Genomic DNA, 27103 nt, shown 5'->3' with positions numbered 1-27103 from the left:
GCGAATACCATATCAAGATTCAAGATTCAAGAGTTTTTATTCGCCATGTTTGAGCGTGCCAAACAAGGAAATTGACTTCGGTAAAAACACACCCACTGTTCACAACCAGAGGTAACATCTCATTTGATTTACAATGCTTGAAGGCAGTGGTTTCTATATTAAGGCCCATGCAATGTCCTGTCAGGGCTAAACTTGTTATCTAACCAAGCAAACTAAGCTACCCTTCCTTCAAGGTAGCCTGTGGTATAGCAGATTGCCTGGGTGACCTGAAACAGAAATAAATCTCTTCCCATGCAAGACAAACCACACTTGACTTTGTCTACTAGAAGAAGCATGCAAGCATTTTATCCCTCTGGGTTAAACCAAAAGGGAAGAATACTGGTGACTTGATTATTAAGGTAATAAAAAGTCAATGGTCTATTTGATAGTTAATTTGTCCCATTATTTTTGGGTTGTTAAAGAGCAGGAAGCATATAGACAAACTGCGATTCCTGTACTGTTCAAATATTAGCATGCTTCCATGTTTTGGCTGGCAGAAGGCCATGCTGGCTCTGACGCTCCACAAACTCCTGTTACTTATATAATGAAGATTTTTTTAGGGTGGGAGGGAAAGAAGGATTGATCTTTGTAGCTAAAAAAAATAAAAATACAATGACTTCTGGTATGCGTATATCTTCTTTATTAGGCACAAAACAATTGGATGATACAAAATGGACATGTAACCTGTGACTATTTAGTGCATCTTGTTGAGGATAATGAGCAGCATTCGCCACAGTTTGCAACACTGGCTTTTAATCACAGTTGTTAATTGCTATTTCTTCAGTCTAACTCTCCCTAGGAAAGAACCCAACCCAGGTTTGTGCCACCTCAGAGGACAATTAACTCCTCTTCCTGATTACAAAAATTATCTTAAAGCAAATTACCCACCATGTTATGCCCACATGATTTGGGTCCTCACCATTTAAGTGCTTCTCTCCCCATCACAATTGTCTACTCACAACGTCTATCCACAGCACTTGGCTTTCTTCCCATAGCTGTCCACCACCTCGGGTGTGACACTCTCGTCTTCGCCGACATCCTCAGTGACAGCTTTGCCAACCAGCTGGAAGATGTCCTCAGCCACTACGCCCATGGGCTCTGCCACCTTCACCGTCAACATGTCTAGACTGATGACGGTTCCTTTGGTGATCTTCACCTTGGCCACAACTGACTTTCCCAGCTGGATCAAAAAAAAAAAAAAAGTTATCAGAATCAGAATCAATAAATCACATATAATTTTATCTGCAGGGTAAGTATCAGAAAGCTTTTTTCTTGATTATTGTTATTAACTGGTTATTTTGTTTATTTGGTGTTATTTAGTGATTAAAAATAACTAAACAACAGTTAAGCAGAATAACCCAAGAAAAAGCAGATATTTGCAAATGTCTTATTTTGCTCAAAGACAGAAGGCAAATCAGTCATCTTTCAGGAATGACTAGACAAATTAGAGATTACATTTGAGAGCCAGAAACAAGAAGATTTGGACAGTTTTTCTCAATAAAATGTCTCAAAACGACTACCCGGAGTAGAGTTTATATTAAACGCCCAGCAATTGCAATAAAATGATTTTAATCTCATCGAGCAGAGTGGTGAAACGGCACCTTGTCGCGACACGGCTTCTCACAAGGTAGCATCTTCTTGAGCCCACTTCCCAGTGCCCTCTCCACCAGTCGGATGGAACGAACCAGCTCAGCCAGCTCAGAAGCCACCAGAGATGCCGCGTGGTCACTTCCTTTCCAGGTCTTGTCCAGTGTAATGTGACGCTCTACAATCTTTGCTCCCAGAGCAACAGCCGCCACTGAAATACTGATTCCAGACTCGTGGCCGGAATACCCAATTGGAATATCAGGGAATTCTTTCTGGTATTCCTGTTGACGACGACAAGTGGTTTGACAATAAGTCCTGCTTGTACCATATCATTTCATCAGCTTATAGTCATTTGTGTTCTATTTACTGTGATCACTCTGAGGTTGACATCCTCAGGCTCAAGGGGGTAGGCACTGGTACACTGCAGGATGGCAAAATTTTCATTGTGCTCCTTCACTGTTTTGTACACCCGCCGCATCGTCTCTAGAGACTGCATCCCACTGGACACAATCATGGGACGCCCTGACACAAGAAGTGGAAAAGCATTGTGATTTTAAATGAAAGCAAAGTAATTTAAATAAAATAATGACAATTTGAAATAACCATTTTTGGGCAAAAATGTAAATGCATAATTTTCCGAGAAGAACACTAATCATAGCACTATGGTTGGGGATCACTGACTACCGGTAAAATAAATTACTTATCAAACGCATGCCGTCCCTATACCTTCAGAAAGAGACAACTAAGTATAATTACTTGTTCAATATTCTGAGAATATTTGACAATGTTGCTAACTAAAACAGCAGCAGTTTCCAAATCTTCTTAAACACTCAATCAGATTATGGAGTGAAGACTTGTGTGGTAAAATGATTCCATGACATTATATGACAACGTCTTAATGCCAATTAGAGCCTTGCAATGCTGACATGTGATTGGGCCAAAGTGTTGCGGCATGTGTGTCCACGTTCAGAGACATAAGACGCTCAACTGTGACATTCAAGTTTCAGACGAAACTATAATTTTCATGCTAATATTGTTCCTAATTCCAAAATAACGTGCACAAATAAATTATGCAACTGACCAAGGACATTTTCATGAACGCTAACCAGTTGAGGAAATGTTGGACTTTGGAACTGTTTACTGAATTAACTCTCAATTTGGGTTTTCCCACCTTTCTTGGCAGTCTTCTCTAGGTAAGGGAAGTTGTTGGTGTCTCCTGAGCCCACTTTAAAGAAAGGCACATTTAGCTCGTGAAGGAATTCTACCGCCATCTAAAAGGTGCAGAGTTAAGATGGAATATATGAATTATATACTCAATTGTTCATAAAGCCAGCAAATACATTGAGTGACTTACCTCATCCATCCCTGAAGCAGTGAAGAAGATCCCCACTTCCTTTGCATACTTCTGCAGTTCCTTGTACTGCTCATGGTTGAACTCCAGGTGGCGTTTGTGTTCTCCATAGGTATCCCCCCAAGAGTGTTTGGCCTTGTATGGACGATCTAATGCACGTTTGTTAAACTTGTGCTCCAGCTCACTTTTTTGGAACTTGGCACAATCAGCACCACAGTCCTGTTTAAGGGCATTAAAGTTAGGCCGAGCTGCATTTTGAGAATGACGTGAATCAAGGCGTCACATCAACAAGTATTAGCACACATATGTATACAATGTGTGCAGGGAAGGGAGGAGACCGTGATAAGGTGTGTTATTGACACAAGACAATAAAACGTCACAAGCAAACTGTTAGCAGACTGGGAGGTTTAGAAATGAGACCATTTTGGAATTACTTCTTTAACATGAGGTTCGTTTTTTGATACAAATTAACCCTTGTCCAAGCCCATATGGGGTTCAACACAAAAAGCGTTTTTGGTCGCATATCGGTGTAACAGTTTTTACCTTTGCCATTTTGATCATTTTTTTCGCAAGCTCGATGTCCCCTTGATGGTTTTGCCCTATTTCAGCAATAATGAAGCACGGGTAATTGGCTCCGATCATTCTACCGGGGCAAAGTTCAAACTTTAAAGGCATGTTGACGGGAGAGAAAATAAAAGCAAAGAGGAAACTAACGATGAATGAAATTGCTCGGGGAAGTTGGTCTTCTCATGTACTCAGGAACGCCGACCCGGAAAATAGTGACGCATTTCCCGGAAGTGGCGTACGGCGCACGACTTTTCTTATTTTTTTTCCCCTCGATAATTAGACACAGATTATAACATATATTGTTATACAATGTGTTATTTATTTTCTTTAGTGTAAGTTTTTTTTTAATCTAATACAGCTACTTGTGATGGTGATTCAATGCATCATGCCGGTGCAGAAGAGATTTGGTGTTTACCACGTGCACGCAACTCTTCCCATAAACTTTCATTAATATTGATCATTTTTTCGTATCAGCAGTTAGAAATTGGTTGATAAAAACACTTTCATTTTAAAAGATATTCTTTGGATTTTGTTAGTAAAATGGTGTGGCAGCAGGCAATACCATATGATATTTACATATGTAAAGAGTAATATGTAATCTAGTGCCTCTGACAATTTGGTTATAAAGAAAAACTTGATTTCCGACCGCAAAAAGCAGGTCTCACCCGAGAGGCAGGTGGTTGCCAAGCAAATTTACTCCCACAACCGTGCACAAAGGCTGAAATGCGGCCTATTATATCAGGTCACAGCCCTCTTTGCACATACATATACAATACACAAAGCAAATAAGAAGCCCGTTTTATTTTGCACAGTTTGCTAGAGTAGGCTATGGGCCATGTTGGATATACATGTTCCAGTCTAGATTAGCAGGTATTTGTGTTCTTTGTGGTAACTTGTGGGAAACACATAGTATAAGGAAAAGGCTTCTTCATTCAAACAGCATTATTTGAAGAGATGTCTCCCTTTTGTCTGAAAATATCAACACTTGGTGAAGCCCATCCCCTTGCACAGTTAGACTATGCTTCACGTCAGCTGGGCACGAATATTGCAATAACGTTCTCAGTTCCTTGTTTATGTGTTTATGTAATGTTAGCATTCCGTATCTTCAGCCTGTTGTTGCTTATTCTATTTTTACGTTAAATTGCCTTTCAAGGTGACATGCCTATTCTTGGTGTTGGATTTTATCAAATAGATGTCCCCCAAAAATGCAACTTATTCTACGCTGCGACTTATATGTGTTTTTGTTTTCTTCTTCTTTATTATGCATTTTATGGCTGGTGCAATTTATACTCATTTATACTGGAACAACTTTTAATTCGGAAAATGCGGTAATAGTATAATTTAGTTCAAGCAAATTTGCACATTCCATTCACAATTTGTAACATTTCATACAAGCTGCTGACTTCTGAACAATGATTATACAGTAACAACTTGCTACGTTGTGGGAGAAATCCCCTCCCAAAACGATGAGACATATTTTGGAAAATATTCAAAGACCATCCACCACCTCGGGTGTGATGCTCTCATCTTCACCGACATCCTCAGTGACAGTTTTGCCAACCAGCTGGAAGATGTCCTCAGCCGCTACGCCCATGGGCTCTGCCACCTTCACTGCCAACATATCTGGACTGAGGACAGTTCCTTTGGGGATCTTCACCTTGGCCACCACAGACTTCCCCAGCTGGGCAAAAGGTGTAAATCATAATAATTGACTTTTTGAGACGAGACACAATATTCTCTTAACAGCCTAATAATCATGAAGTAAAAAGACTGTGGGGACAGACCAATAATTGCAGCCATTTTTGTTGTTGATTTAAGGGATGTTGCTCTCTGGACATGATCTCAGATCATTTAGTAGACATTACTTCCTTATCCTGACGGCAGTACTACCCCCCCCAATATCTCACCTTTCTGTGGAACGGCTCCTCGCAGGGTAACCTCGTCTTGATTCCAGTTCCTAGTGCGAGCTCCACCAATCGGATGGACCGAATCATCTCAGCCAGTTCAGAAGGCTCCAGAGAACCTGCGTGGTCACTTCCCCTCCAAGTCTTGTCCAGTGTGACGTGACGCTCTACAACCTTTGCCCCCATGGCAACAGCCGCCACTGAAATAATGATTCCAGACTCGTGGCCAGAATACCCAATTGGAATATCAGGAAATTCTTTCTGGTATTTCTGTTAATGACAAGTGGTTTGACAATAAGTCATGCTGTTATCATTATTCAATTAGATTTTGGTCCTTTTGGTTATATTTACTGCGATCACTCTGAGGTTGACATCTTGAGGCTCAAGAGGGTAGGTGCTGGTACACTGTAAGATGGCAAAGTTGTGGTTATGATCCTTCACTGTCTTGTACGCTCGACGTATCGTCTCCATGGACTGCATTCCAGTGGACACCACCATGGGACGTCCTGACACACACACACACACACACACGCACGCACGCACGCACACACACACACACACACACAACTTTGTTCAACTTTGTAATGTCATTCTCAGGGCAGGTTTTTGGCAGCTGTGCCTTCAGTGAGTCTTACATGACAATATCCCAATACTACTACTATCACAGTTATAGAAACAATCAGAACTATATTATATGTACTGTATATATTTTTAATAACAGGACGAAAACATGAATATATATCACCTTTCTTGGCGACCATTTCCAGATAAGGAAAATTGTTGGTGTCTCCTGAGGCCACTTTGATGAAAGGTACGTTAATCTCATGGAGAAACTCTACCGCCATCTAAAATGTTCAATGGTTAACGTGAAACTTCATATTTGTTCCAAGAGTAAATCCTGCAAATAAATCAAGCGATACAGTACCTCATCCATCCCCGAAGCAGTGAAGAAGATCCCCACTTCCTTTGCATACTTCTGCAGCTCCCTGTACTGCTCATGGCTAAACTCCAGGTGGCGTTTGTGTTCCCCATAGGTATCTCCCCATGAGTTTTTGGTTTTGTAAGGACGCTCTAATGCACCTTTGTTAAACTTGTGCTCCAGCTCACTTTTCTGGAACTTGGCGCAGTCAGCACCACAGTCCTGTAAGTACATTTGGAATGGATGAGACACACACACACACAGTATACATACTATGCATACTAAGTATATACAGTACACACACACACATACATTTGTAATATAATCAATTCTAATCTTACTTGTTGCAAACAATAGTGAACAGTGCATGGTAAAATGAAACAAATAGCCACTTATTACCTTTGCCATTTTGATCATTTTCTTGGCTATCTCAATGTCTCCTTGATGATTTTGTCCAATTTCAGCAATAACAAAACATGGATGATCCCCTCCGATCATCCTACCAGGACACAGCTCAAACGTCAAAGGCATTTTGCTGACAGCCCTAAAGCGTTTTAGTACAATTATAAGCTTGCGTCAATGAGATCTAATGAATAGGACACGTTGCAGTGCCGAAGAAGGATGCGGATGCGTTGTAATTGCCTATTTAAGCAACAATGGGCGTAGTTTTCAGAGGTGGGGCCGTGGAGGTGGTACCTTTGTACAGTGTACTAGACAGTTGTCAGTGTTGTGGCTTTATGCTCTGATACACTGTTGTAGTGTTGTCACTAACCGTGGGTTGCTTACTGGTTGTTTCACCAATAATACACGGAGGCAAGGATGCAGTACAAGTCGATCTTTTACTGCCCGCTCAGTCAACATCTCCCCCGACTCCCAATACAGACAGACCACACAGTCGAGCACCGAGTGCTCGATTCCAATCTACCACATCCCTCTTTTCCAACTGAGAAGTAGCTTATCTAGTATCGGTTACCTTAACTCTTTGGTATCAACATTGATCACAATTTCGACATGCATATATCAATTACAAACAAATCATGTTTCAACAACCCAAATGGCTTTCAACAATCTTTTTTTTTTTTCCTTCCGAACCTATAACATTTTATAACACTTCACGATAAACACAAAACATCCACACTTTAATTTCTCCATCACTTTCTTTCTTAACATTGAGTAACAACATCACTTTGTCATTCAGCGTACCTGGCAGGGCGCCTAACTGCTCTGCCACTCCTGGTATAGCATGTGGGCATGCTGTCCACAGGCACAGGACAAGGGTTGCGTGGTACCGGTTCCAGTGGTGGTGAGTCCACTGTTGCAGTAGCCTGAGTATGTTGAAACTCAGAGTCCAAATGTTCATCAGGGTGAGAGTCTTTGAACAGGCTTGGGTGTATCTTTCTCAGATGTCGCCTGTTCCTCCTGCGTGTCCTCCCTGCCGGTGTCTGTACAGTGTAGGAGCGTGGTTCATCTCGCTGCCTGATGACAACCGCTGGCTCCCAGCCGCGTCGCGTCTGCATGTGCACCGTGTCTCCTGGGGTCAGCACTGGCAGTTGCTTTGCACGCTGGTCGTAGTGTTGCTTTTGCCGGGACTGCAAGTCCTGTATTCTTTCGAGAATATGCTGTGGGGATGACTGTTTCAGCACAGCACTGGAACATGGAAGTGTGCTGCGCAGGACTCTACCCATCAACATTTGTGCAGGTGTCAGGTTTAGTCCTGTCACCGGTGTGTTTCTCAGCGACAGCAACACTAGATGTGGGTCAGTGCCAGTCTGCACTGCTTTCTTCAGCGCGTGTTTTACCGTCTTTATGGCCCGCTCCGCCATTCCATTTGAAGAGGGAAAACCTGGGCTGGAGTGTGTGAGCTTGAACTCCCATGAAGCTGCAAATGACTGCATCTCATAGCTGGCGAATGGGACATGATCACTCACTACCTCCTTAGGTATCCCATGTCTGGCAAAGACAGACTTCATCTTCTGAATCACCGTGCGAGCTGTTTTATCAGTCAGGTTGAGCACTTCTGGATATTTTGTCAGGTAATCCACCAACAGCAGGTATGACTGACCATGCAGCTCGAAGATGTCAGCTCCAACTTTCATCCATGGCAGTTCAGGAACCTGGTGTGGAATGAGTGGCTCAGCCTGGTGTCTGGGCTGTAGCTGCTGGCACTGCACACATTTTTCCACCATTGTCTCTATGTCTCGTGTCATGCCAGGCCAGTAAAGGACTTTTCTCGCTTTAGCTTTAGTACGCTGCACGCCTTGGTGCGCAAGGTGCAGCTTCTCCAAAATCACTCTCTTGAAGCACTCGGGTATTATGATTTTGTCTCCGACCATCACAATGTCATTCACGATGCTGATATTGTCCCTCATTGGCCAGTAACTGTGTAGTTTACTGTCCAGACTTTTCTTTTTCATGGGCCAACCCTTCAAGTGTCTCTCACATACAGCTTGTAACACGCCATCTGCTGCCGTTGCTGATTTCAGCTGGCTAAGTGTTTCGTTACTCAACGCGTCTGTGGCTTCCAAGGCATACACAACTCTCTCATCACAAGGGTTCTCATTGAGATTGCCACTGTCATTGCACGCTGTGGCGCGTGAGAGCGTGTCCGCGATGTACATGTGTTTGCCTGGTGTATATGTCACATTCAAATCATACCTCTGTAGTTGTAGAAGCATCCCTTGCAGCCGTGCTGGCGCTTTGCTCAGTGGTTTGCGCACAATGACCTCCAAAGGTTTGTGATCAGACTGCACTGTTACTGTTCTTCCGTAAACATACTGGTGAAACCTTTTAGCAGCAAACACTATGGCAAGTAACTCTTTCTCGATTTGCGCATATCTTTTTTCAGTGTCCGTGAGCGCTCTTGATGCATAGCACACCGGGTGGCCATCCTGCAGCAGACAGGCTCCCAGCCCATCCTTTGAGGAATCTGCTTGCAGAGTCAGCGGCTGCTTGTGATCGTAGTACCTCAGAACAGGCGCTTGTGTGAGGGTAGACTTCAGCGTCTGTAGTGCTGCGCTGTGGTGTGGGCACCACTGCCATGCTACGTCCTTCTTTAGCAGCTGTCTGAGGGGTGCCGTGAGTGAGGCTTCATTTGGTATGTACTGCGCCAGGAATTTTGTCATTCCCAGCAGGCGTTGGAGACTTTGTTTGTCGTCCGGGGTCGGCATGTCGACAATCGCTTTGATCTTGGCGTCATCAGCCCTCTGTCCTGCTGCCGTGATGATGTGTCCCATATATTTTACTGTGTTCACTTTGAACTGGATTTTGTCTTTGTTAAATTTCACATTGGCAGACTTTGCTCTCTCCATTACTTTCTGCAGGATTTCATCATGTTCTTGCTCTGACGATGCTGCTATAATCATGTCGTCTGCTATGACGTACACACCTGGAATGTCGCCGAAGGTCTCACAATTCTTTTGTTGAAAGACTTCACTGGCCGACTTAATCCCAAATGGTAGCCTGAGGAAGCGAAAGCGTCCCCACGGCGTGTTGAAGGTGCAGAGCTTAGATGATGGCTCATCTAGCTTGATCTGCCAGTACCCATCCTTCTCATCCAAGATGGAGAAGACGGATTTTCCAGCCAGTCTGCTGCGCACATCTTCAGGAGTAGGAATGGAGTAATGCTGGCGCTTGACTGCCTCATTCAGGTTGCAAGGATCCAAACACACCCTCAGCGACCCGTTCTTTTTCTTAGTGGCAACAAGACTGTTCACCCATTCTGTTGGTTCATTCACCGGTGTTATCACTTTTCTGTTTTGTAAGTCTTTGATTGTCACTTTCAGCGCATCCATGATGGAGAGGGGTACATTCCTGCATGCGTGAATCACAGGAGTGACGCTGGGGTCGACGTGTATGTGATGAACTCCAGGAAATTCCCCCAATCCTGTGAATACATCAGCATATCTTAGTAGTAGCTCCTCTTTGGTGGCTGGCGGTTGTTGTTGTTGTGGAGCCTTTGCCGCGAGCGACCCCATCCTCTTCACCAGTTGCAGCTCTTCACAAGCCTCCCCTCCTAGAATTGGCTTGTCTGCTTGGCTACTCACGTGGAAGTCCAGCACAGCCTTGCGTTTAGACGTTCTGCATTCTAAAGATGCAACACCATCTGCTGTCAGGCGTGCCCCTCCAAAAGCTATCAACATAGTCTTTGTTGGACGCAGCTGAACGGGACCTGGTAGCTGCTGGTATAGCTGCCTGGGCAGCACATTAGCGTCAGCACCAGTGTCCAGCTTGAAGTCAATTGCAACACCTCTGATCGTGGCTGTTTCGCGCCATACAGTGTCCTTTGTTTGGTGTGCTGTTTTCTTGGTTCCATTTCCAATCATGCCTATGTATAAACAGTCCATTTCTTTTTCTAAATTGTTTACAGTCTTTGTCTTACAATGGCTATTTTTCTCATAGCCACCCCTACACACCTTTGAAAAGTGGTTATTTTTTCCACATTTATGACACACAGCGCCGTAAGCTGGGCATTGACGAGGCTCGTGCTTGTTTCCGCATTTACGGCACACAGTCATCACCTGCTTCTTGTAGCTTGGTTTGTTCTTGTCCCAGCTGCGTGTTTGCACTCTTGCTCTATTTAACGCATCCACTGAGGCATCATGGACAACAGGTGACGCTTGCATCGCTTGTATTTGTGACTTGGCGAGTTCTGCTGATCTACATGTTTCCATTGCTCTGCGTAAAGTAAGTGCATTATCACGTAACAGTCTCTCTTTCAGATGGGTATCACTAATGCTGAACACCAATTTATCCCTTATCATGTCATCTTCATGTCTTCCAAACTCACAGTTCTTGCTCTTCTGACGTAGTTCTGTGATGAATCTGTCCACCGATATTCCTGATGACATTGTGTGTGACCAAAACTGATGGCGTTCAAAAACAACGTTCTTTTGTGGACTGCAGTAGCCTCTGAATGCTTCCAAAACTTCCTCCATCGTTGCTTCCTCCCCTTCTGGGGTAATGGCAAGTGTATTATACACTTCCAGCGCCTCTTCGCCGACAGTGTGGAGCAGGATGGCAATTTTAACCCCCTCATTTTTATCCACCGCGCCAGAAGCAACCATATAGAGCTGGAAACGCTGCTCCCACCTGCGCCAGTTTTCAGCGAGGTTCCCCGTGATTATCAGCGGAGACGGTGGCCTGAACTGCTCCATGTCGGCTGTGTTAGCTCCCGTTAGCTTGCCGCTTACCTTCGGTCAACACGTGTTGAATACTGTCCTTGACTTACTCCGTAACTCCGTCTTCTGACACCATGTTGTGGCTTTATGCTCTGATACACTGTTGTAGTGTTGTCACTAACCGTGGGTTGCTTACTGGTTGTTTCACCAATAATACACGGAGGCAAGGATGCAGTACAAGTCGATCTTTTACTGCCCGCTCAGTCAACATCTCCCCCGACTCCCAATACAGACAGACCACACAGTCGAGCACCGAGTGCTCGATTCCAATCTACCACAGTCAGGGTCTTGTAAGCTGAATAGAATAGAATAGATCTTTGTTATTGTAACATAACGAAATTTAAAAAGTGCCACCCGATCCACGCATGAGATAAAAAATAAACAGAATAAATAGAATAAAATATTTTAAAAAATACAAGCTAAAACCCACAGAAGAACATACACAGACATAATCATTTACGTTTAGCTGCATTCAATGCCACTACCGCTGTAGGGTAAAAACCCTCTCCACACAGACCCCGTTGATGATAAGTGGTGGAATGATCGTTTTATTTTTCCTCCTAAAATCAATTACCAGTGAGGTAAATTTTGGATTCTATGCGTCACTGTATGTCACCTTAAATGGCGACCTTGCAGCAGTGAGAAGACCCTAAGCTATTTTTGCGGTACAGAGAAGCTCTAGTTTCAGCAATGTGTAGGTACTTAGAATATGGAAGGGCCATTCGTCCGTGACCAGGAAGACCTTTGTCCATGCACTTTTAAGGGCATCGGAAGTAACCAGTAGAGTGAGACTCGGACCGCAGCTGTTGTCTTACGAGGTACAAATGATGGGGGAGAACAGATAGAGAGAAGAACGAGAGCGCAAGGAGCGAGGGGCGCGCAAGGCGCAGGGGCGCAAGGGGCAAGAGCAAGAAGCGCGAGGGCTTTTTTGGGGCGAACATCTGTGCCGTCGAGAGCTGAACCATCTTTGCTTTTGGGGCCACTCAAACTTTTGGAGAGACATCACTTGAATAAAATCTTTTCCCAATCAGCGGTGTGTCACTGGAGTGCTTGGCCGGGACAGCCATTGTCCACCGAGTGTTTTTTGGAGACCAGCAAAACAACAAAGACCATTCACCACACCAGTTCTTGGGTTTTAGCCGTCTTTAGGAGCAGATTGTTCTCTCCGCACCACTCCGATAGCCAGACCACTTTGTCCCTGTAGGCAGATTCATCCCCCTTTGAGGCTATTTTGTCAGAAAGGCCTGGTTTGTTTATGCTTTATGATGTTTTCAAAGTCAAAGTCAGCTTTATTGTCAATCCCTTCATATGTCAAGACACACAAAGAAACTGAAATTCCGTTTCCTCTATCCTCTATTCCTTGCTTGACAGAATAAAGGTGACATAAAATTCGATGTCACCTTTATTCTGTCAGGCCTGATGCCTCACATCATTCGTATACGCTCGGGTAACTGTGACGAGTTGTCAGTCTCTCAAACTTTCTTCCAGGGAGAATGTCTAGTTTTATTTCATGTCTTCTGTGTCGAGCCCTGCTCTCTGTTGATACTTTGTAACAACTTTTACTTTAGCCCTGCTCTCTGTTGATACTTTGTAACAAATTTTACTTTTCAAATTATGTAATCAACACACCACTCTTGTCCCCAGTGACTGTGTCTGGTCACATATCCCTCCGCCTAGCAAAACGGTGCCCCACAACAGGGCCTACAACCTTTTTAAGTGTATTAGACGTCACAAAAATCACAAATTATTACTCAAAAGGCTCCATTGTCGCTACATCAGAACGGATTCATTCATTTTCCATTATTTCTTATGAGAAGAATTGAATCGGATTCCAGTTTTCTGGAACGAATTATGGTCGAAGTCAGAGGTTCTATTGTACTATAGGCTGGCTTTAACTGTGGCAGCAGATGCAGTCACGTTTGTTTGCATAGCTCATATTCAGATTGTTATCAGATAATGATTAACAGACATTCTCCCTAAAAGAAAGCCAGCTCTTGGACATGGAGTATCTCACAAAAGTCACTCCAGCCATTCGATTTTTGTTATCTTTTCAAATGACAACACGGAAGTAATGACACTTTCATAATCTGAATTAATTTGCCAAGTTTGTGCATGCCAAACAAGAACTTTGACTCCTTTGTACAACATTTAAGTGGCTAACAACATTCAGGTGACTAACAACATTGAGTGGCAAGAACAGGATATTATTGCCCAGGGATGTCTCTGAGACTCTATGAGTGGTGTGAGTTGATCAGAGCGACAGCCTGAGGAAAGAAGCTGTGTCTGCTGGTTTTGACGTACAGGGCTCTGTAACGCCGTCCGGAGGTGATTAGTTCGAACAGACTGTGACCTGGGTGAGAAGGGTCTGGAGAGATGTTGCTTGCTCGTTTCCTGGTCCTGGACAGGTACATGTCTTGGATAGATGGGAGGTTGGTCTCGATTATCTTTTCCGCAGTCCTGATTGTCTGTTGCAGTCTCTGCTTGTCTTGTTTGGTGGCCGATCCAAACCAGACAGTGATGGAGGCGTAGAGGATTGACTGGATGATTGATTGATTGATTGATCGAATATTTATTGATCCCCAGGGGTGGGGAAATTCAGGCCCCAGCAGTATCCATACCACAGAGTGGGTATACAAAAAACACACAGATGGCATGAGCGCAACTCAATAGGCTCTCACAAGGCTGCCACACAACGGCGCCACAAAGAAAGTCAGAAAGTGCACAAGATAAAAGCCATCAAAGCAAATCAAAGCTAAAAGACAAAGGGAAAAAAGCAACAGCGGCCACCTAGCACCCCTCAATACAAGAGAACACCCCAAAACACACAAAATAGCCTCCACGGGGTCCATCGACAGGTGTAAGGGCAGTCCAGTTCAACGGCGCCCAATGGACCGTGTCTTCAGCAGCTCCTGTGGCAGGTTGAACTTCCTGAGCTGTCTCAGAAAGTACAGCCTCTGCTGGACAGAGTCTATGTGGCCGGTCCATTTCAGGTTCCGAGAGATTGTGGATCCCAGGAAATTGAAGGTGTCTGTGGAGGGAATAGCATTCCTGAGGATAGTGAGGGTAACGACAATGGAGGTGTGAACAGGGGGGTTGTGGGGGGAGGTGGGTATGTCAATTGTGATGCAGGAGGTCCTGTTGTGTGGGTGGACCGTTCAAACATGCAGTAAAACCTGTTTAGCTGGTTTGCAAGCCTTGGGTTCTCCACAGGACGTGGGGTTGGTTTCTTGAAGCCCGTGATGCTCTGCAGGCCTTTCCACAGTTGTTGAGGGATCAGGATGGGCAGAGAGGTGTCTCTCCAGGCTCTCCCCATAGCACCTCTTGGCTCTCCTGATCTCTCGGTTCAGTGTGTTCATGGCCTGCCTGAACAGGTGCCGGTCCCCACTCGTGTAGGCCTGCTCCTTGGCTTTGCGCAGCATCCTGAGGTTTGGTGTAAACCATGGTTTGTTGTTGTTGTATGTTAGCACAGATTTTACAGTCAGGTGTTTTTGAGTCCAGACAACTAGTTGATTTTCAGTTGGTGTTTGTATCTGTTTTAGAAAAGTCTGCCTGCCTTCTCTTTAAGTCTTCCTTGTCTTTGTTTTATCGCTTTCAGATTTTTTTTCATGGTGTTTTGTTTTTCTTTACCAGAAAGCAAAAAAAAAAATGCATTTCCTCATCTTGTTATCAGCAACACAGCTCAAATGTAGTTTTCCTTTAAATCTGCATTCTTTTTTCCATTCCGTAAAAACTGAGTTGGGGTATCCCCTAAGCCCTCCTCCTCTCCGCACACGCTAGCTTACATTTTAAGGAGCTCTGCTGCAAAGGATAAGATGGTTCAGCAAAATGATACTGTCATTGGGACTAAATGAAAGCGATGATGACCAAGTTAATGTGCTGTTGAACTTGGTGCGTGAGAAAAGCGATGACATTCTTGGCATGCTACGACTAACTGATCAAGATGTAGAGGTGGCAAGAGGCCTTGATAAACATTTCGTGCCAAACAGGCTGGCTGATGAATGCCTGACCTGGGTCACAGTATGCGTGGAATCATGATGGAAGGACAGAGGCTCGACTCCGAGCAGGCCGCCAGACATACAGCACGGGGAAAGACAGAGGCTCGACTCCGAGCAGGCCGCCAGACATACAGCACTCCTACTTCTGGATAGTGAGCTTGCCTTGTTCGACGTATCAAACGTGTCGTGTCCAGTATTTGGGACAGAGTGGATGAGTGGACAGCCTGCTCAGGTGAATCCCTCAAAGCACATCGACTCAAACTAGTTCGCTGCCATGCTGTGCTCGAGGGTCTACCTGTTACCTGATTATATCAGTGTGAAGTATGTTGCCTCCCCGATACTTCAGCTTGAAGGTCATTACAAAACCCAGTCAAACTTGTTTCCCCATGTCCAATTTAGTACCAATGCTCCGCTCATCGCTTCTGAGGTTTGATGTCGAGATTTGATCATTCTTTTTGAAAACTAGTTTGGCTTGTGCTGTGCCTGGCTTTCACAAGCAAAACGCCTTCCACCTCATAGTTAGCAGTGGAGAGGTCATGTCTCTGGACTTACCCGAGGATCCCCTTCGTCTTCAACTTACCCACCACTACAATTGTTAGAATAATTAGTTTTGCTGAAGCGCTGGTCGGCCTGGAACCAAAGGTCACATATCTTCGCTCAAGTCAACATATGTGCCGGCTAGCCTTGGGGAGTCCTTATACTCCCTTTCCTTGTCTTATCTTTGAGAGGCCCTCACAAGTTAGAAACAGAACATCTTTGTTCTTTGTTTCTTGTTAGTTCAAGAGAAGTTCTCTCTCTGTTAATTGTTTTGTCCGAGACAGTGTTTAGTTATCCCATATTTACTCAATGTTTGTTTAAGTAGACTTCATGCAAGTTATCTCGCATCTACTTAACGTTTGTTAGAGTGTTTGCACGAGAGGTATCTGATTATTTACTTATTATTATTATTATTGTGTGAAATATAGCAAGAAAGTCTAGAGCATTGTTTTACAGAGACACGGCATCCAGGTTTAGAGATTGCAGCCAGGAACGACGCTGCCAACCATCTAAGAACAGACTCTGCATTCCTGGGGTCACGGATCGGCCAAGGCCATGCGGCCTCGGACCACACAACATTATTAGCTAGCTGAAACAGCGTTGCTACAGACACACTCTCCCCTCCCTTTAGTGTAGCAACGTCTCTTGTAACCAGGGCAACCCAAATAAAAAGAGGAAATAGCGGTGGGGGAAGTCCAGAATTGATGGAGGACTGTGAACTGGGCCCTCTACCTAATTCTCCTCGCGAGCAAAAGAATACTGGTTGTCTTCTCCTCTTTGTTTCCAACGTGTAAATGAATGTCTGATGGTATTTAGACCTGACAACAATCTCAAATGACCAAGATACATCCACTGAGGCTCTGGATGGAGCTTTCAGTTCATTCAATACGACGACAGTAACAAACAATTGTTTACTTGACATGTTTCGGCTTATACTTGCGCCTTCATCAGAGGTGACACTCTGATGAAGGCGGAAGTACAAGCCGAAACATGTCAGGTAATGCAACCTAAAATACTTTGTTTGAGATAGAAGAACCAGTGAAGTAATTGAAAAGTAAAAACAAAATGAACTTAATACAACTATAAACAATTGCTCCTTCTGATCTCACTGAAACCCGGAAACATTACATGACTTCTTCCAGCTTGCTGAAACAGTTTTTCTTTTATTGGTAAAATAAAAAAATGCAGGGAGGGGTGGGGGTTGGTCTCACCATCCAACGCTGTCCCCTCTTAAATGTTTTCCTGTAAAACTCCAATACCCAAACCTATTACCCCATGCTAAGCTGGTGACTGTCCCTCCTCATCCCTCAGCACCCTGGCTCCCCAGAAATCTTGCTCAGTCAAATTTACTCACAGTGCTCCCTGAACACACCTTCTCTGAATGAACCCACAATAGTCAAAAGCGCCACCTGTGAGTTTGATCTACTTTGCAAACAAAGGCCACAATTGTGCATCCAATGATTTATTTATCTATTTAATTATTTCCTGGTGCTACTGGTCTCTTCACCAAAAGATTGTGAAAATGCTTTGGTCTACTGCCATCAAACTTTCCTAGCGGTCAGTGTTCTATGAAATAAAAGAAAAACAAGAATAACAAGAAAAACAGCGTGCTATTCATTACTTGTACAGAGAAACAACAAAACTTTAGTCATAATGAAAAACATAACAGTTGAACGTTATGAACACGGATGTTGACATATGACCACAGATATGCTTGTAAAATGAGGTCAATAAGCTCTTGCTGCAAATTGTGCAACTCATTTTCTGATAAGTCTTGTATGGAGGCCTCTTCCAATTCAGGAACTTGGCACGAACTACTTTTACAAGCCGTATATATTCAGGTTAAGGCCAGAACTCCTGTTTCTGAAAATTTTTTAATAACCTGTTTGCTTGTATGAGCAGTTAGTCCCGTGGTAATCGCAAGGCACAGATGTCAGAACGTCAAGAGACATTATGTATTTCAGTTTTTTTTTTAGGAAATAGTAAAACTATATTATCTCGGTCACCTATTTTTACTTCCGTTTTTGAAAGTTTTTTTGTTCCAAAAGGGGAACATAAATTGAGCTGTATCATCTCAACTATTGCTGGCATTTAAAGAGGGGCGTGCAGCGAGTTGTATCCACCATTTATTATTGGCAAGTATTGATTACAGACAGTACAGTTTCAGGGTTCTGTCCTGTACAGTTAAAACGTGCAAAGCACGTATCTGCACTAAAATGAGTTTGTGGATCTCTTTTCTAACAAACAACAAATAATCAAAGAATACAGCAGATGAAAGACAAGTTGCACGCAGTCCCACTTGGGCCAGAGACAGGCTAAAGTAAGGAAACCAACTTTCTTGACTTTCCATCCAGGGTTCCTTTAGATTTGAAAGAATATTTCCTTTCTGATGTCTCACCAACAGCCAACACTTTGATGAAATACTGAACGAGCTGGTGCTAACCGCTGCTGGCCAAACAGCCTGCTGCAAAAGTATCAGTGATTGAACACCTCAGCTCTACAGTGCTTGTCTGCATTAGATGAGCAGAAGCCTGGCCCAGATGACTTTGGTGAACCTACGGATAAAGTTCGAGCATCAAAGGCATCGCTAAAAGATCTGCATTTTGGATGTGGTGAATTGGTAATTCCCGAAAATATAATACAGATTGGTGCCTTGTGAATTACGCAATCAAACATTCCCGTCCGGACAATAGAGATTTCAGTTAACACAAAATGCGTGCTTTGTGGTAGAAAATCAAAAGCAACCGTCTAAAATCCACGCAAGCAATGGGAGAACAGACAAATTCCACAGGGGAAGGCCGACGGTGAAAATTGAATATGCGACCCAATATGCGAGGCAAGTTTGCAAGCCACGACAGGAGAGTTGCTTCATTATTTAACAAAGCTAAAAGACAAATTTCCCATTTCCAACAAGAACCAGTATTACTTGGTGTGCCAGTAATGAATTTTGTCATTAAGCAAAAGTTTTGAAGGTAATTATTAGATGGGAGGACACTATATAAACTGAATAAGAGGAACCAGAAAGTCAAGTGTTTTGAATCATTCTTTACTGATATTGAAACAAGTGGGCAATGGACATGCATGGTCAAACAACACTTGACGTATATTTTGTTCTCTTCAAAACCACAACAGTCAGATTTTTTCAACATATAGGTTTAAAATTCTGTTTATATATTGCCTTCTGTATATGTACATAGGTGAACATGAAGTACGTACACACACACACACACTGCGCTATCAACATGTTTGAATTGTAATGTAATGGACTATTCCCAGTAGACTAGGCGCTTTTCAAAAGGAGATGCATAGATTGAACACAAGCAGGCACTACACTGACACTTAAAAATACACTTACTGATTTTTTTTTTTAATTTGGTCCTTAAACAGAAAAATAATCAGATCACATTGATGTGAGGTTTTAAACAGGAAGGTATAAATGAAATCTTACAAGAGGTTGAGGGGATTACAGCATGGTATGATGGGACTGGTACCATCCGCTGGCTTGATGGACTTGCATTTCATTGGTAGGAGGACACGCCATTGAAAAAATATTCAGTGGCTAAACAGTGATTTGATGTTCCGAGGCTAGGCCGGTCAGGAAAAGAATACTCTGCGTGGTTTGAAATCGTTGGCTATATCCGTCCACAACAGAAAACCAGCGAACAGGTATAGACGGAAGGGGAATAATTCTTCCAAATACAGATGTGGGTCATCAAGATGTTGGTTGTGTTTGCATTAATGGTGATACTGAATGATGTGCAGCCCAGCCTAGCGGACAAGCGGGGACTGCTTCAGGGAGATGAGGACGGATCGCATGCGGGACACGTCTTTGGCCTGCTTGCTGGACTTTGGGTTGAAGTCGCACAGGCGAGCCACTCGCTCCCATTCCGTGCCTGGGTTGTTCTCGTCCATGTCTGAAATCATGGCCTCCTCAGCCGCCCTACGCCCAAGGGGGAGAATAGAAACTAATCAGCACAAGATGTGATGTACAAATGATAACAAAATATTAAACTGCTCTGAGATATTCCTCTGTTGATAACCAGGTAGCAAAATCTGAATGGGAATGTGAGAGTCACTGTTTAGAATTTGGCTCAGCCGGTATGCTTACAAGAAATTTTGTTCACAATTTTTTGGGGGGGGATTTAAAAAAAGTATGAATCTGACCTACTTTACAGATGTGGCTAAGACAAACTTGACACCTTTTTACTCCATTGAGTAGCCGTGAATGACACATTTATGCATTGAAAAGTGTTCCATTCTTATTTGCTATCAATCATGTAAATGTATCAAGTGTGAATTGGTTCAACAGAGGTTAACCAAGAGCGAAAGACAAGGGAAGACAGAACACAACTTAAACGACCCTAATACTCTTTACCCATATTTGTGACTATGCACAACAGAATAGTTTGTATTAAAAACAGGGAGGGTGGGGGGGGAAACCCATCCAACAAGAAAATGTGGCGCTTGTTGGTGTAGAATGCTACGGTTGAGTTTCAAGCCATTCTGCATGCTTATAATTTTAGCCACTGCAGGAGCTCGCTCTAGGGGCGCACTCCCATTACTAATAGCTGCCCTTGATTAAAACAAAACTACACAACCAAGTGTTTTGTTTGTTGCTTTTAACCAAGTCCATACAGAGTTTGAGCAATAGTAGCCTTTTACCATGCATGGAAGTGGAAATTGGCGGCTTCCTTTAAGTGGATTTGATGCGTTTTGGAATTGTAAAATCAACTCCGTTCTTCTCAAACTAAAACGTGTAGGCTACACTTAAAAACAGTAAACACCACATGTGGAAATTGTACTTGCGTTTTTGATTAGGTGTCATATGTCAGTGATAGCAACCTTAAACCTGGCCTACCTATGAATATTGTACACAAAACAAACACTCCCTTCCCCCCTCATGGTTCACTACTAGCTACAACAGCAAATACACAAAGCAAAATGGGGATAAGGAGCAAATCAAACTTCACAGTCACCACAAACACAATTCACATCACAAAAGGAGGCAATACATACAACTGGGCTTATACTGTATATGGGACTAATATTCAAAACTCAATCTAATCCCATCACAATAGCAAAATGAACTTAAATGGACATTTTGGTGTTTTGTTACTTAACTGGTCTAGGCGGTAGCAAGGATGGTTAATGTGTGTGCTTTAAAGGTGCATAGGAAAAGAAAGGAGGGAGAAATAGTTTCACAGGTCAGAATTTAGAAGAGAAAAAAGGGGGAGGGGGCAAAATGAAAGACAACCAAAAAATGAGCTCAATGCGGATGTTTTAAACCAACGTGCAAAAAGTGAGTGGTATCTTTTTTTTCTTTTTTTTTATTTCGTTGGAACGTTATAGCATGACCAGCGAGCAGCCTTCACTTTGCTTTGTGGAAAGCTAATGTTTGACATTTGCTTGCTACACACGGGGAGGGGACACTGTCTTCATAATGAAGGGGCGACTGGTGAAAAAGACTAGTCAAAGCAAACCTCTAAAAAGGGCAGTTTTGTTTAATGCAAATTAGGTTCTTCTACCGCAGACAGCAAATTCCGTGTACAGTACTTACCCAGTTCACTGCATTGAGGTGTGCAATAATTCCCATAGGCTTACACAACAATTACAAATCATACTGGGCTATGAAAATGTCAATAATTCTATGAAAAGAGGACAAATTACACCAATTGTACACTGCTGACTGGATTGGCTAAAAAGGTAAGGATGCACACCACAATGTAGACTGCAGAACATTGAAGGCATCAGACAGTAAAAGCAAAGGCTGCACAGGTCACGACTGGCTGGCATGTCCCATTTGAAGCAGGTGTGTACACGTGTTGTTAAAAAAAAAAAAAAAAAATCTTGAGTCTCTGTCTCACTTTTACTGATTATTTAATTAAATTAAAGCAAGATTGGGGTTACAATCCTGACATTATCCGTGTATGCAGGTAATGCTTTTCCACACCGCGGCAAAAGAGCAAGAATAAAAGGTAGACAGAAAAAGAAAAAAACACAAGTTGCTCAACTACAAATTTAAGTTCTTCAGCCTGTGCTGCTGCTTTTTCGTTTCCTGAGAGAAGACAGGAAGACGATGAGGCACACAACTAGTTTGGCGAGATATTATTTGAAATAAACTGAAATGAGAAGTTTTGTGGACTGTATGAACACGTTACATGTTTTTAATCAATAAAAGTCCTTATATGTAACCATGTCTTTTTACAGAGGTATTGGTTGTTTTGTGGCTAACCATTTTTGAGGGGGAAATGCCATGCAAGGAAGATGCAACTTAGGCAAGTTTAAATTTTTTTTTTAAAGAGACAATCAAGATGAGTATTTTTACTACTGTACACAACTGCTTCAAAATATCCTGCACATGAATATTCAGTACGCCTACATTTATTTGGAACCAATTACATTACTAAGATAAAAAAAAAAAAATCGAGTGCCACCAAGGCATTTTTTTTAAATGGGTGACAACTTGCACACACAATTTACACAATTGTGAAAAGAAAAAAAAAAGAACGATTTGACAGATGCAGCAGGCAGTGACAATGTGAGCTGTGACATGCAGTAGCATTCCTCTCATGGTTGACATGCTGAGAGAAATCAGTCGCAATTTTGCGATGCTGCTGAGCTATGGTGGATGGGAGATACAGACTGATGGGAAACGTCAATGTCCTAACTAATGGGGTGAATATGATGCCACATGGTTGGATCATGGGTGAGAATGCAAAGATTAGAAAATAAAAGGCACAAAATTAGGACAGAAGGTGTTAGTTGGAGCAACATACACATAACCAATGAGCTCAGAGAATGGCTGCTTGTAGAAGTCTTCATCGAGCACCCTGGACAAACATCCGCCCGCGTGACAGAGCAGCAAGAGGGCAGAAGAGAAGAGAGAGTGAGCGGAACAAGAGCGCGGAAACAAGTGTTATCGTACAGGATAGTCAAGTGCTTCTGTTGTGGTCACACTTTTTGTCACGGGACGCATTGTTGTTCCTCTCGAGAGCGGATTTACACGATTCACGAAAATACTTTAGACGGAAAAAAAACACGGAAATCCACGGAAAATTCTCATCCCTGATTGTGGCGACACCTTTTGTCACGGAACGCATTGTTGTTCCTCTCGAGTGCCATTAATGATGATATGATCACCTCGTATTACAGAGCCATCCATTTTCCATTGATAAATGGTAGTGATGGTAGCAGCATAGAACACAGTCAGGAATTTGACAAAAAAGTTGCCTAATCGCTCTATTATCCTTTGTCTAAAACCTGATTTCCCGTAGTCACAATTTTAATATTTTGTGTAAACAACTAAAATCAGAAGAGCGGGCTAATGTCGACAGTCGAAACATTGTAGCACTGATCAAGGCCCAGTCAGTACAGTTGGAATAAATTTTGTAAAAAAGAAAGAGGGCAGTACAAAACACAAAAACGTCTTTGTGCCAGAATAACAAAGCATTCTAATGTAATTGTGACTATAATTATGGCCATGAGCCTAAACAGGAAGGAAGTGAAGTCTGGTTATGCACTATTTTGACCTATTTACTAGCTTAATATACGTAACAATGTTGAGGATATTCTAACCCTATGTTCTGCTGTTATTTACAGCAGTAAGGGAGCAAGAAAAGTGAGAAAAGTAAAGCACCCAAAAGTTGTTCACGCATTTCCTATATTTTGAAATTGTCTGCACTACCTGAAACCTGAATATACACCTCACAACACTTTATATAATAGCCAATATAATTTCAAACTAATTACAATACATTGGTGCCTTAAGATGACTAATTTGATCTCCCAGCATGCTTGTATCCCAAATCATTTCCCCCCGATGAAATCATAGACATTAACTAATTACAAAAAAAATAAAAAGGCTCATTACTGCCACCAACTGATATAATCCTTCCAGTGTAAGGAAACCGATTTGAATGGATGGATAGTAGCCAGATGATGTGACGTGTGCTGCTGCCCTCATGTGGTGGAATCTGAGAAGCACAGCTCGAGATTTTGCTCATGTCATGACTGGTAAAGAGATGGCTTGTATCCGTCAAAAGCTGTTAGCAATACATTTATATCTTAAGGCACCACTGTATTACACTTTACAAAAAAAAAGAAAAAAGGTTTACATCTAAGGAAGGAACAATTTACTGCATGCCAACATTTCTCACACTTTAAACAATCAAATTCACCCTATTTCTTCTGTACACAAACTGTACTTACCATACACATACCGCACATATAAGAATAACAACGGTTATTCATACAACACAGTGGTTCTTAACCTTTTTGGAGATCCCGAACCCCACCAGTTTCTTAAGCGCATTCACCGAACCCCTCTTTAGTTAAAAAAATATTTTTTTTCAAATTCAAGACATAGCTGTTTTTTACTGGTGCACAAAATGAGCTGTGCATGAACATCACCTCGTTCAAAGAACAAAACCAACATGACATTTAGTATTATTATCATTATGAAAACCCGATTTACGAGAGTGAAAAAAACTGTTTAGTGCCCAACTTATATTTAAATGTACATTATAACACAGGGCTTTAGTGCGGACACAGAACTTGTATTATTATTATTACCAATACTATCCCCCCAAGACTGAAGCAATCTTTCAAGCCAGTACCTGTTATTGGCTTTGGTTTTCTCCAGTTGCTCATTTTGTCTGGCATGCCATTCCTCAAGTTCCACCTTGGCCTTGGTCTTCCACTCGGACTCTTGCTTGCGAGAGTTATCATCTGGCCAGGAACGTAAGCATAGAGAAACCACATTTTACCAGGTACATAACCAATCAGAGGAAGGAGGGGAAAAAAGAAGGGAAGGAGACGGGCGATTCAACCACGGCGCTAACTAACGCATACTCATACGGGTGCCTTTTGCAGAAAAAACATCACTCAATGTAATGGAGCTCTTCTGGGCTTACCAAGTATCTCCAGTCGCTCTCTTTGCTCCTCCCTCCATTTGCGAAGGCTTTCAGGCTCTGCCTGCAGGCGGTCGGCGTTGGAAATTGCTGCATAGGAATCAGATGGGCCGTTGCTTTCCTAAGAAACATGATATGCAGAGTAGTGACAACCGATACTTCTTACAATTCTAAATGGTTCCAACCACTAGCTCAGAGTTGCAGAATTCATTCTTGCAGTTTTTATCTCTTAGCACAAGTGAAATTTGCAGTTGTCTCTCTGCAAAAACTAAATTGATGCAATTTTTTGTTCTTCTCTTATAGGCCAAAGGAAGTCCTGACAATGCAAAAGGCAGCAATGTTGCAATGACAGCACAGGAAAGGGAAATTGGGAAGGTTCTAGAAGCCAGATCAGTTAAAACAATACAATCTTATTGTATTTTTGCCTGTTGCAAACTTTAATGTGGTGATCCACCTTGAAAAATACTACAAGGTGGAATTGTGGTAAAACTGTGGCATGCAACTCTTATGATGGTTTAGATAAACATGCTTGATTTCAGAAATTTTACTAAAGATTTACATGGGTGGTATGCAAATTTTCAATTTTGATTTTAGAGTTAAACACTGTTCACAATTGATTTGAATAATTAAAAATGTCTGACATTAAACCATTGGCTTTGTTGATCTGGAGTTGCAAACTAAGAAACAATAATAATAATAAAAAAAAAAGATGTGATAATCTTTAAAAATATTGTCAAGACTAATTACCCCATGGAACTCTCCATTGACAGCACCATCTACAAAGACAACAGGAAATAGTGTTAGAAACAATCCAGCAGGGTTCTTTAAAACCTAAGAACACCTCTGCGGAAATATGATCAGCGAAGTACAAAGTGCAACGATAAAAAAAAAAAAAAGGAATTCATGGCACTGCAATTCAATGTAAGGCTTTCATTCACTAATATAATCACAACGTCATGTGATTGATAATACATTATGTCATGAAACTTAAGCAAAAATTATGAATTTTAAAATCACAGTTACAAATTCCTCAAAATTTACATTTTTGCAACCTTTGAAGAGCAGTTTGAGGGATTATGTGCTACATTTAAAAAGGAAAAGCTACTATTTGTGTGTGTGTTTTATTTATTTATTATTGTTTTGTTTTTTGGCTATTTATTTAGTCACTCAAACGGTATCATTGTTATGTCATTATCGATGTTCTCTTCTTGGCAGCAGACCATGAACTTAATTCTACACATACCCATCAATCGTCAATTTGTTTCTATTCTTATCATTGTGATATTTTTCCCCTAAAAGTACCGTGTTGTCAGGTTAGCATAGCAGAGCTAGCTGTAACCGAGATGGACAGAATAGTACATTATAAACAACTTATCTAATGCAAGACTTTTATCAGGGATGTGAGATCAATCTGTCCTCCGTTGACAGGGACAGTCACCCACCGTTGGAATCCGCCAGCGACGAAGGGACGTCTCCACTGTCCAGGATGCTGAAGCCTTCGTCGTTTTCAATCCCCGCAATTTCGCTCTCCTGTTGGGCCAAAAACGCCGCGGCGGGGTCCTCATCTGAGCCGACGCCGTTACCAGTGGCCGGTGAGTTGAGCATGTCAAAATCATCCATATTGCCTTTTACTCTGTCGAAATGTGCAAATATTTAGCAGGTGTAGGTATTGACCATAGGGTGATTAGCCGAAAGGAAAGGACACGCTAGAAAAAAAGAGATGAAGCTTATAGACCAACGGAAATGGACGACTGGCAAATAAAAAGCCATGAAAACTGACTGATTGGATGAAGAACCAATAGGAGAAGCCCTGTCTAAATCTCTGGCCAATCAAATACGAATGCCCACCCCGGTGCAGGCTCGTGACCTATACGTGCTGTCACAACTTCAATGAAATTAAATAACCAAAACAAGAATGACCCTTTCTTCATACTTAAACCAGTGTCACATTTATTCAGACATCTTAACATCCTGAACCCCGCAATTTGCATGAAATATGTGGTAAAAATATTTGATAAAGAATTGTGTTTGTAGCATTAATGTACTCTCGCGATACTTCCTATTTTAATTAACCCTTCTTAATTGACGACTCGATCGTTTTTAGGGTGACGTTTTTAT

The 27103-nt window shown here is 42.4% G+C and overlaps 3 protein-coding genes and 1 long non-coding RNA gene across 4 annotated transcripts; 1 reads left to right on the top strand and 3 right to left on the bottom strand.

Annotated features, from left to right (window-relative positions):
- Positions 1–656: 656 nt before the first annotated feature.
- Positions 657–3762, bottom strand: LOC133151695 (sialic acid synthase-like). Its single transcript, XM_061274937.1, has 6 exons — positions 3521–3762; positions 2981–3196; positions 2798–2897; positions 1994–2148; positions 1641–1907; positions 657–1219 (listed from the first exon to the last, which is right to left on the bottom strand). The coding sequence occupies exons 1-6, from the start codon at positions 3650–3652 to the stop codon at positions 1004–1006; spliced, it is 1086 nt and encodes a 361-aa protein (XP_061130921.1). The 5' UTR covers positions 3653–3762; the 3' UTR covers positions 657–1003.
- A 564-nt stretch (positions 3763–4326) lies between these two features.
- Positions 4327–6999, bottom strand: LOC133151696 (sialic acid synthase-like). The gene is made up of 6 exons (XM_061274938.1): positions 6767–6999; positions 6374–6589; positions 6194–6293; positions 5800–5954; positions 5452–5718; positions 4327–5225 (listed from the first exon to the last, which is right to left on the bottom strand). The coding sequence occupies exons 1-6, from the start codon at positions 6896–6898 to the stop codon at positions 5034–5036; spliced, it is 1062 nt and encodes a 353-aa protein (XP_061130922.1). The 5' UTR covers positions 6899–6999; the 3' UTR covers positions 4327–5033.
- Positions 7000–17513: 10514 nt separating this feature from the next.
- Positions 17514–19609, top strand: LOC133151700 (uncharacterized). The gene is made up of 2 exons (XR_009713974.1): positions 17514–18396; positions 18481–19609. It is a non-coding gene; the product is annotated as an uncharacterized LOC133151700 (long non-coding RNA).
- On the bottom strand, positions 19107–26726 carry clta (clathrin, light chain A). Its single transcript, XM_061274940.1, has 5 exons — positions 26428–26726; positions 25733–25761; positions 24989–25106; positions 24692–24803; positions 19107–20016 (listed from the first exon to the last, which is right to left on the bottom strand). The coding sequence occupies exons 1-5, from the start codon at positions 26603–26605 to the stop codon at positions 19845–19847; spliced, it is 609 nt and encodes a 202-aa protein (XP_061130924.1). The 5' UTR covers positions 26606–26726; the 3' UTR covers positions 19107–19844.
- Between the last annotated feature and the right edge of the window lie 377 nt (positions 26727–27103).

The sequence above is a fragment of the Syngnathus typhle genome, linkage group LG3 (assembly GCF_033458585.1).
Source record: "Syngnathus typhle isolate RoL2023-S1 ecotype Sweden linkage group LG3, RoL_Styp_1.0, whole genome shotgun sequence".
NCBI classification, from domain to species: Eukaryota; Metazoa; Chordata; class Actinopteri; order Syngnathiformes; family Syngnathidae; genus Syngnathus; species Syngnathus typhle.
Note: the sequence above shows the minus strand (reverse complement) of the source record. Positions and strands in the feature narration are given on the sequence as shown.